The sequence below is a fragment of the Drosophila santomea genome, chromosome 2L (genome assembly GCF_016746245.2).
Source record: "Drosophila santomea strain STO CAGO 1482 chromosome 2L, Prin_Dsan_1.1, whole genome shotgun sequence".
Taxonomy (NCBI): Eukaryota; Metazoa; Arthropoda; class Insecta; order Diptera; family Drosophilidae; genus Drosophila; species Drosophila santomea.
The window spans coordinates 3811086-3822207 of record NC_053016.2 but is presented as its reverse complement, the minus strand read 5'-3'; the positions used below and the strand labels follow the sequence as shown (position 1 = coordinate 3822207).

The 11122-nt window shown below is 42.7% G+C and overlaps 2 protein-coding genes across 3 annotated transcripts; one reads left to right on the top strand and one right to left on the bottom strand.

Annotated features, from left to right (window-relative positions):
- Positions 1–316: 316 nt before the first annotated feature.
- LOC120445126 (zinc finger imprinted 2) lies at positions 317–2948 on the top strand. Its single transcript, XM_039625278.1, has 4 exons — positions 317–471; positions 539–1171; positions 1236–2199; positions 2257–2948. Exons 1-4 carry the CDS (start codon positions 430–432, stop codon positions 2766–2768), a joined length of 2151 nt encoding a protein of 716 aa, XP_039481212.1. The 5' UTR covers positions 317–429; the 3' UTR covers positions 2769–2948.
- Positions 2949–3034: 86 nt separating this feature from the next.
- LOC120445135 (probable serine/threonine-protein kinase DDB_G0272282) lies at positions 3035–10309 on the bottom strand. Of its 2 annotated transcripts, none has more exons than XM_039625298.2 (4): positions 10109–10309; positions 6773–6860; positions 6374–6702; positions 3035–6297 (listed from the first exon to the last, which is right to left on the bottom strand). In XM_039625298.2, the coding sequence occupies exons 2-4, from the start codon at positions 6780–6782 to the stop codon at positions 5566–5568; spliced, it is 1071 nt and encodes a 356-aa protein (XP_039481232.1). In that variant the 5' UTR covers positions 6783–6860; positions 10109–10309; the 3' UTR covers positions 3035–5565. The 2 variants fall into 2 exon arrangements, with proteins under 2 accessions (XP_039481232.1, XP_039481224.1); XM_039625290.2 differs by lacking the exon at positions 10109–10309 and adding an exon at positions 7099–8302.
- Positions 10310–11122: the final 813 nt, after the last annotated feature.

Genomic DNA, 11122 nt, shown 5'->3' with positions numbered 1-11122 from the left:
TTAGAGGTAACTAAATGTAGTAAATAAACTTCTTACAATGTGGACAAATGTTTGAGTGTTTTTTCAGAAGAACATAGTTTATTTTGAAAATTTGGAGTGTACCCAAATGGTTTGATAGTTTGATAGATAAAATAATGGTTCTAATCAAATGGCGTTAAAAAAAAAAAATTAAATAAGAACCGTTTAATATTAACTTGAAATTTTAAAAATGATAAGAATGGAGTTTGAATGTTCGCGGCTTTTAACCACAGCACCTAAGCAGTGCACGAACTGCTTGCTTTTGCGCACTGTTATCGCTTGAACAGCCATAGCTTGCGACCCTTCACAGCACTGTGAACGATAAGTGCTGTGTTATCGACCAAATATCGCTACAAAACGTAAACATCTGTTTTTTTCGCTTTTAATGAATTTAAGAAAAACTCCAGGAAAATGGAGCGCAAGGAAGTGGACACCCAGCAGTTCATCGACCATGTAAGTGGCATGCGACCAAGTGTCGAGTGAAAGCGCGAGCACTAACAAGTTCCCAACCAATTTGCAGACGCTGCTGGCGAACCACTTCATCATGGATCTGATAGATCATACCTACAAATCCGAAGGACCCACGAATCTGAGCACGAATCCCAGCTCCGGGAACTCCGAGAGCGGAGTGGGCTATGTGGAAAAGGTATCGCTGACGCCGGAGATCAATTTCCACAACACCATCTTTCAGTTTGTAAACAAATCATCGCCGGAAAACGATGTTGTGCCCCACCAGGCGGATGCACAGCCCACTTTTCCGGCCCTGGCCATTGAGCCCACGGTGCCCATCGACGTATCCACGGGTCTGCACGAGGACGAGGATCTCCTCTATGCGCACAACAACGCCTCCTGCACGAACGCCCGCAAGGTGCTGCCCCACAAGAAACGCATTTCGCGCAAGCTCAAGGGCAACATAGATACCGATCTGGAGCACCAGCACAAGCACGTCCAGGATGTAGCCCCCTCTGCGCTCTATAGCTGTGAAATATGCGGCTACGCTGTGCATACCCAATTGGACTTCTTCGCCCATCTGAAGCAGCACTACGAGCCCACCGTTCTGGAGCAGCGCCTGGTGGTTCAGGATTCCCAGCACCAGCAACAGCACCAGCAAAAGGAACCCCTCGACATGTGTGGCTTGTCTGCCCAGGATAAGGTTAGTTGGAATTATAAGCCTAAAGCTTAAAGATAAAATCTCATTTCTTATATTCCTGGCACAGCTGCAACAGGAGCAGGCGAAACTGGATCAGGTTTTTCAGGATGTGCAGCTGAACTTTGAGAACTTTCACAACATCGGTCACCATGTGGACGATGTGGCCAACGTCGGAGTGAATATGGTGCTGCATGGACAAGCCACGGACAAACTGAATCCCGTGGTGGTAAACACCAACAGCACTCCGAATTCTGTACCCGTGGTGGACGACGTGGAGTTCAGCGACACGGAAGACATGCTCGAGGGTATACGCAATGTGGTGGACAAGGTGTCCATAGAGGACACCTGCGATGAACTGGTGGATCTTGAACTGACCTCCAGCGGAATGACAGCCCCCTGGTTTAATAACAACTTCAGGGATATCACATTTCCGGCTCTTCTGCTGCCAGGGGAGCCGCCGCCAGCGTCTTCAGAACCAGCTACTCCACTGCTGAAAGAGAATCCCCATGTCAGCGACCACATGGCACTCGATTTTCTTAGTCCCGAGAAGGAGGACCCACAAGAGGAGGCAAAACTGGAGAAAACTCTGTCCAAAGCCTGTGAGCCCAATGAGCAAACCCTGTTAGTTGCACCACCTGCCTGCCAAACACCACCGATTCCCTCAGTTCCCCCAGCCAACTCCTCCATTGAGCAGCTGCGCCGATCCCCTCTAGTATTAGATGAGGCCTTCAAGCTGGAAGAGGACGATATGACCGATAGCCGACCAGCTTCGTCGTTTGAGGAAGGAGATCCCGACGCTGAAGAGCCGAATGAAAGCTTCCAAATGGATGCCTTGGATACGAGCTTAACCGAGGAGACAGAGAACAAGACGAGGAGGAAACATTTCTGCGACAAGTGCAACCGCGATTTCAACTCGTACAATGCCCTTAAGTACCATCAGTACACGCACAATCAGCAGCGATCTCACAAATGCGGCAGCTGCGAGAGATCCTTCTACACGCAGAGTGCGCTGAAGGCTCACGAAAGGACACGTAAGTCGTTGGCCAGAATATTTCAAAGATTACCACCTAATCCTTGATCCTTCACAGATTCCGGCGTGAAACCCTTCAAGTGCGACAAGTGCGACTTTCAGTTTCGGCAGTGGGGTGACCTAAAGTACCACTTCATCTCGCGGCACAGCGACGTCAAGGCGCACATGTGCGAGTTTTGTGGAAAGAGTTTTTCCCGGCGCTACTCGCTGGTTGTCCACCGCAGAATTCACACCAGGGAGAAGAACTACGCTTGCCAGCATTGTGACAAGACCTTCCGCGCCAGCTCCTACTTGCTCAGCCACATTAAAGTGCACACGGGGGAGCGGCCGTATGAGTGTTCCATCTGCGAAAAGAAATTCCGTGTCTCAGGCGATCTCAAGCGGCATTCACGCATCCACGATCCCAGCAGAACAACGCAACCGCCTGCGGAAAAAGCTAAAAAGAAGAAGGCAGTCGCAAGCAACAAACTAATGCCAATCGAAGAGGATGACGAGGTGGCCACCAACATCCAAAACAATAAGTCTGACGCCATGCGCGACCAAACTGGGCAGAAACTCCTGGGCTTATAGCCATGCTGTGCCAAGGTTTCTTCGAAGTAGTATAAGTCTAAGTCTATCGTACGCACTTTTGTACAGGTTCTGTATATAATCGTAGTAAGTATTTATAGAAAGAAGAAAATCAAGTTTAAGAAAATTCCCGTTTAAAGTCAAGTTTCGAATAAATCTGTAAATTTTCTTGAGATATTGAAACGGAGTATCTTTTGTAGTTCTCAGCGCACTGCTGTCCCACCCAATTCCTTTGTGATATCTGCGAAATGAATATGCAAATTAAAAACTTTTCTATTGCAGAGCATTTCTTTATTATTTTCCATGTTTTCATCTTGTCATCTTCATTGAATTCGTTTTTTTTTTCTCAAATGTTTTTGTTTTTTCACACATTTGTCTCTCATTTTTTGCACTTGTACCGTTCGTCGACTTAATTGTTAATGAGTAAGTATATATATTGTTATTAATAATGTAACTATGTACAACACAAGTGTTTGGGCGCCTGTCAGCGGGGCCCAAAACGCAATGAAATCTTTGTATTTTTTGTTTACAACATAATTGGTTTTTTTCGCTTTTTTTTCTTTTTTTGAATTCTTTTTGTTTTGTTTCTCAAAAATATTCAACATAAACGCCCCGCAGCCATACATTCCATAGATTTTTTGTGTGTGCTTTCCGTATTTGTTAGCCCGTTCTATTCTCTCACTGTAATTTTTGTTCCTTACCATCGCTTTAGAGCTTATAAACTAAAATCCTAGTATTGGTTGCTTCACCAGCTTCCTATCTTTTCCACGCTTTAATGTACGCTCAGTCCATGATATCCTCCGATTCTCCCATTTTGTTACACATATATAATATAATTCTGTTCTTCTGATCATCTGTTATCTGTTCATCCTCGCCTGCTTGTTTCTTTAATTAATTAATTAAAAATTACGAAAACTGCACTCCTAGTATCAGTATATCATATCTGCACTTCGCATCTCCCAGCCTGATCCTAACTCCTCCAGCTTCGAGTCCCCGCATTATTATTAACATTAGATTCTTGGTGTCTTGGTGGTGTGGATTATGCTGTTTTGGTAGGTTCAATGTGTCGAGTGTCTTAAGTGTTGATTGTGATTGTGTGGGGTGTTGTGTGAAACGTTTTTAGTGGGCATGAGATGGTTTGGTTATTGAGAAAATTAGCATACGAAACATTGCGATTTCATTGACTACTCGTCATTGAGTTAACTGAAATTTAGCCTGCCGTTCGTTAGTAAATATGATTTAAAATTAGCATTACGTTGAATATTTCGCTCATTGTTTGCTTTTACATATATATGGTACTTAAAAAAGTATGTTTCGTTTTTACTTTCGCTTTGCTATGGTTGCACACATTACTGGGTTTTAGTTTTTACTTTTCAGTTTTCAGTTTTCAGTTTTCAGTTTGTTAATTTTTGCGTTTCATTTGGTTTTTCCTTGAATTGAATATGGGGTTTACTTGCTGTGAACTTTTTTTTGTTTGTTTAAATTCTTCATATACGCGACAAAGTAGGGTAGTAATTATGCTTTACTAATACACATATGAGCCTGCAAACATTTGCCAATTGTTGTTTAGTTGTTGCGCTTAATAGCTGTCCACCAAGCAATCAACAATCAATATTGGTGAAACTAAAGAGCATTAATCGTATGCATGAGTGTTGATGGCAGCTTTTTGGTTTCGTTAATCGTTTCTCTTAAATGTGGATAAATTGAATATTGTGTATAAAATAGCTTGCTATTTTATGTTGTACATTAAACACATAATTTTACTGCTTTTCAACTGTCGCTGCGACAGTTTCGTTTCGTTTTCCGGCTCCCCCGTTTCTCATACAAAAGGTTCTGTTTGTCTGTTGTTTATATCATATTAATTCAGTTGCTATTGTTGCTTCACATTGTTGCTGTTTGCTATTTCATCGTTCATACTTTCCAATTTCCCAAATTTCCCGCTTTCCCCTAGCCGCTTCCGCTTTTCTCAGCTTTCCTTCGTTTTATAGAAATATAATTTGTCTCTTTTTTTCGAGTTTGAGTCTTCTGCCACATCACCACAAGTGTTTATCGTCGGCTTTTAAAAAAATTAAAATACATTCTACATCCACATTTCGCATTCTCTGCTTATCGATGGCATGCCAATTCTTCAAAAGTTTTTTGGTTTTTACCACACAAATACAATATTTACAGTTCACAGTTTCCACTGGCTGGCTTTTTATCATCTAATTCATTACACCCAGAGCTTTACCTTATACTTATTTTTAATCAACTCTTGTGATCCATTCTATCATACGGCTGGCATATGATTTTCCCTCTCTACACCCCCCGCGTTATTCACTTTAGCATCAACTTTCGATCTTTACACCCCGGAGCTTCTATAATCCTATTGTTCATCCTATTCAACTTTCGATCCGTGTTCCTGTGTTCATTACAGTTTTTGTTACAGTTTTTCAGTTTAAAATTGTGAAAAAATAGCTGCATCTATTGTAAATTTTAGGTTTGTCTCTTTGTGTTTTTGGTTTGCGTTAAAATTTGAATTACCTTTAGATTTATATAATTTGATTTGATGATATTTTCCGCTGCTGGTTATCCTCGAAACTGAATCGTTGAAACTGCTCCCAGAATCTGGGTGTTTTACCAGCCCCTAATATCTCTGGTTATCCTCCGCATGCTGTTTCAGTTTCAGCGGCCTGCTGTTGTGGTTGTTGGTTCGTATAAAAAGTCTTTGATTTGCCCCCCGTTCCGTTGACCATCCTGCTCCCCATCCGAATGCGACGATCCTTTTCCGGCTGCTGCTCTGGTGTTAGCGTACTCTGCATTAGAGACTAACCTGCTGCATCTTATCAAAATCTAAACACGGCCGATGCGGTCGCTGCAGTCTCTGGGTGGCGACGGCGGTGACATTGGCGGCATTTCCGGCGGAATTCGAATTGGCAGCATTGTGTGTCGTTGTTGTTGCTGTGGCGGCTGATGATGATGATGTTGCTGACGATGGTGATATTGCTGTACCACTGGCATTGTTACTGGGTCGCCGCCTGGGCGATATGGCGCAGTGGAACAGTTTCGCCGGCGGACTAACCGAACGCACCTCCATATCCAGGCCAGTGGTGCTGGCCGGACTGCTCCGCGAGCTGTTGTAGTGGAAACTATACTTCGGCTGCGGCTGGTAAATGTGGTGGCTGCTGTTGCTCATCTTCAGCGAGCTGCTGCACGCCTTGATCACACTCGGTTCATTCTCGTTGCCACCGTTTCCGTTTCCGTTGCCGGTTGCCACTCCCGTTCCGCTGGCATTCCCTGTACCAATCTTGGCGCACTTACTGCTATTGGCCACGCCGCCGCCGCCGCCGACGCCACCGCCGTTGTCACCATTCTCCTCGTTTACACTATTATCACATAATTTAATATTTTCGATGCCACATCGGGCCTCCGATAATATCAGTGGCGTTGTGGAGCGGAACATCATATGGCTACGATTTGGCTTGAATGCCTCCAATGGCGGCGATGTGCGAAAATTCACGGGCGTCAATATCGGCTCCAGCGAGTTGCGCAACTGTATCGGATTATAATCAAAGGATTAGATTGAAATGGATTTTGATACTGGGTGTGTTACTACTAGGGTAACCCACCTCATCGTCGGAGCTGTGGGCCAGCGATCGCTTGCGATTCTCCACCATCAGCGTGGAGCTGGAACGCTTCGAGTTGGAGGTGGTGGCCCGCTCCTCGTAGGGCGCCTCCGTGTCCAGCGAGGAGGTGCATCCGCGATTCGAGATCCGGGAGGCACACGATGAGCCCGTGGCCGCCGTACCGGGATGCTGACCCGCCTGCGAGGACGGCCCATTGATCACCTCCAACTCCTCCTCGGAACTGTGCTGGTCGTACATGAGATGGGCGCAGGATGACGACGTCTGCTGGTGACACATCATTGCAGAAGCTATTGGTTTTTGGCCAGCAACACCTGACAGATTACAAAATATAGTATAGTTCTTAAATGTATCTTAAGGATTGCGATGCTGTTAATCACTTACTAGTTTCCATATCCACGTCTAAGTGACGTTGGTTTTCCACATCGAGGAGTTCACCATCAGATTCGGTGCCAGAGTCATTCGATTCACGCTGCGGGAGAATAAATGAACGTTATTTATTAACTATCAATCATTTAAGATAAATCTATCACTATTCTTTAAAAAAAAACTACTAAATGTTCAAGCAAAGACATTATAATAATGTCTTTGGTTCAAGCTTATAAAATTCATTTTTCGCAATTTATACAACAAAAGCATACTATTTTTACTGCCTTAACTACTTCAACTAACTTAACTTATTTATAAACTGTATGTTTTAGGTATCGCACCTTTTTACGCATAAAATTTTTCGATTCCCTCAGTGTATTTTCGCGATTTTTCTGTCTGACAAACTTTATCATGATTTTCTGCTTTGGCTGTTATTCGTTTCACATGCCACACGCACACAACGACAACGATGCACCCACGCAGCGCACACACACACAACGCAAACTTACTACGACGCCGCAGTCGCAGTCGGCGCCGCAGTCGACGTCGACTTCGTTATTCCTCTACTCCCCCTTGTGTTTCTGCTCGTGCTTGTGCTTCTCGTTCGCCTTCTGTTCGCGCTACTATTACTACATACTACCGACTTTTGTGCCGTTGCGCTTTACACGCCGTTTCTATTTATACGCCTCCGCATGTATTTTTGTTTGTTATTTTTACGCGCTGCTTCGTCGTGCAATTCCGCTCGCTCGTGCAAAGCGTAAGCGGCGCATCCCTTTTGTGCAAAAATTTCAATCACGTTTACGTTCTCTCGCACTCTCTTCGGTTGTAAATGCGTAGTCAACGAGTAACGGTAGCGGTGAGAGAGTTCCTGCTCTCTCTCTTTTCGGCTTTGGTTTTGGTTTTGAGAAGCTGTTTTTTAAGTATTACAGCATGATTTCCAAATATTCCGATATCTGACTGATCACAAACGATTATATTTTATGTGCAGAAAACTCCGTTTCGAGTTTTGAATATGCAACATCGAGTGTTTTATTGTGATTTGCAATCTCTCGGCTGCCACACACTCTCTTTCGCGCACACTTGGCTGTGGTCCTCAAATCATCCGAACCGAACTCAAATCCCGAACGGAATATCCGCGCACCTTTCGCCGTAACTTATACAGCACGGAATTATCGATTTTTTTTGGCACGGCCACGGGAACAGCAACGGCAACCAGACGACGCGAAATCCGCAAATAAAAAAAAAACACAACAGGCACACCGCACCACCAAAGGGTTAAGCTTGGCTCTTTGCTGCCGTTTAACCCATCGAAAATGGTTTTCAAACATTCGGCGGCATTAGCTTAAGTACTGCACATTGGCGATTTTCGAATTTCCTGGCAAAATGCAGTTGTGCAACTGTTTTGGATCCGCCTACGCCTGCTGACTTTGCTGGTTACTACGGTGTTACTGTGTGTATCGGGTATATATCGGGTATATTCGCTACAGCCCACCGCCCGTCACCGGCTAACGTTGCGCTCCAACTGAAAAGCCATTGCGACCACAATGTGGCAATGTGTCTCCAAGTCTCTGAAAATCAAAATCTCTGCGCTGGCGCTGGAGAGATGCCCGCACTCCCCTTGCCCAAAGCCTATTCTCCACTGCGTGCAACCCACGATTCTCTTGCAATTCCAGGGTTACCACATGCACGCGGGGCGAACTAAATTTAATTCAATTTGGGACTTGAGCAGCATAATTAAATTAAATTAAATAAATTTTTTTTTTTGGGAACGTCAGGGAATATAACTTGGTAATTAAAATAAATGTATACATTTAAATGAAAATAATAAATGATTAGAGTTGCAGAATGTATATCCAGCCGCAGAACTCTTCAATGCAATGGGAGCCAGAGATAGCAAAATAGTAAATTGAATTGTAACAAATAATAACTACATAGTTACTTGAATAAGCTTTAAACTGCATTCGACCTACTATCTTATTGCACAACAATGTAAGACTTGTTTAATTGCAAAAGTTGCGGACTATAATTGATTGTGGATAATCGGCGTGTAGTAATTAGCTGCGCGAAATTAACATTCCCTGCAAATTTCTTTTGAGTGATTTTCTTTTGTGTGCAGCTTGTTTTCCCATTCATTGAATTCCTCGCCCATTCCCACCCAACAATTGCAATTGCGCAAATCGCGCTTGCCTGGCAACCCTGGCCGCACTCACAAAGTGCACTTACTACACTTTGGATGTGGCTGGGCTATGATGCCCGTGTGGGCGCCCATGGAAAATGGCGGGGGGCAGGGGGACTGACGTAGCGCTGCTTGCTTTTGTACATGCGCGCTCAACTCGTGCCTCCAACAGCGGAGCACAAGGTGCCGAACAAAAATGAAAGGCCTCTGCACGATTAAATAGCATTAAATCATTGTCATGGCTATGCACTACACGTGCATATGCATATTTTTAAAATAACGTGTATTTAGCGATTAATATGATGTTCTGTGCATTTGCGTAACCTCTGTAATCTCTTTACAAAATACATACTTAATATAGACTTAAGATCATGATCAGCTGACAACAAAACAGTAGGAAATGCAATCAAAGGCCAATTAGCAGCCGGATTTTTCAGATAACATTCCGCCGACCTACAGTTTTGTCGCGCACCTTGCTGCTTATAGACGAAAGAAGAAGCAGCTGGTGCGGGCAGGTTCCTATTCCAAAGACTATATGCCTATATATTCGTGTCTATGAGTAGTAACGTGTGGCAGCAAAAAGAAGAGGCGAGTAAAGGGAGAGAAGAAAACGCAGGGGAGGTGAAGGAGGTACGGCAAAAAAGTTGCAACGATGATATGGGAAATTGTTTGGAGCTTGCTTTTCGCCACCGAATGTGGAAAACATGGGGAAAACATGACATGGGAAACTACGCACGAACTGGTTTTTCGGCTGCTCGAGGCAGTTTTCTCAATTTATTGTTTCTTATAAACTTCATGTAACTTTTTATTCACAAACTGTGTGGTTTAATTAATAAAATGTTAGTGTAGAAAGCACAATAAATTATGAGCCTTAACGGTTGGAAATGGTTACTATTATTTATGAACAAAAAAACATTACATTACAATTACAAATTTACAGATTATTTTCTTACTTTTGTTTCGTATTGTTTAAAGATCTTCGCTTTGTACACACACATGTTCTATAAGTTAATATTTTGTATTACTTTCTTCTAAGTTTTGCCACTATTTGCAAACTCTCTCGTGAGCTTTTCAATTTGCTTTCAATTTTACGCGGAAAATTTTACTACGAGTCTCACCTCACAAACACGCTTGCACGTACACATTGCCACAGTCACCGTTAGTCGAAAACTTACTTGATTCGCTCGCTCTCTCTCTCGTATCGCCGTCTCCCTCTGTAGATGTTGATTTTCCTTTTATTTGATCACAAAATTGTTTATTTTATTAGGGATTTGAATTTATTTCATTTTTTCGATTGTGGAATTGCAGGAAAACCAGCGGAAAAACGGACCAGCGGCGGCGAGTGAAAAACGATGAATGGCGCTTACTACAGAAATTAAACAGCACGCGACGCGTTCTTTGGAGAGTTGACTAACTAAACAAGAGCTCAAAAAGAAACGAAGAGCGAGCACGCGCGCTCTGTGCCAGCAGTGCTGCCAACTCGGCCTTTTTCTAGCAATTTTACCGAGCTTATGAAATCATTGAAAAAAATAAATTAAAAGTTTTCAGATTTCAGTTTTCTTTGAATGCTTTCGATTAGAGTCATAATAAATGCATATTGTTTTATTGTTAATCATTTCCATACTGTTAGGGAAATCCATGTGGCTATGCTCATAGCGAAAAGCTCAAATTATTAGAAATATAGATTTTTACATATAAGTACTCTTTTACATACATAAGAACACAAATAGTTTGTAGCTTTTACCATTTCTATAGAATTAAGTGCTCAGAGCTGGCAACACTCTCCAGCAACAAGAGTTTTCTTTTTTTTTGCGCGTGCCTTGCATAAAGAGCTTACCCAATGAACATTTTTTTGGAAAAAGCTATTAAGTTCTCAATGCCAAATCCAAAATAAGACACGTCACATTGAATCGAAAGTGATCGAAATTTAATAACTTTTGATTATATTGATGTTGGAACTTAACAAGAACAATTTAATTAAGAGAGTTCCATAATTTATTTGTAAATAAATTATCCTGTTATCAGTGAAGGCAGATAACTGTTATCACGTAAAATGTTTTTTACAGTTCTGAGTTTTACATTTAGCGCAGACTCGAACCGCGACTATTTGGTTGGTGGAAGAATAATTGTCAAGCAGACGTTAAATTCGAATTAAATTGCTGAAGCTAGCTTAAATGATTATTTTTAAT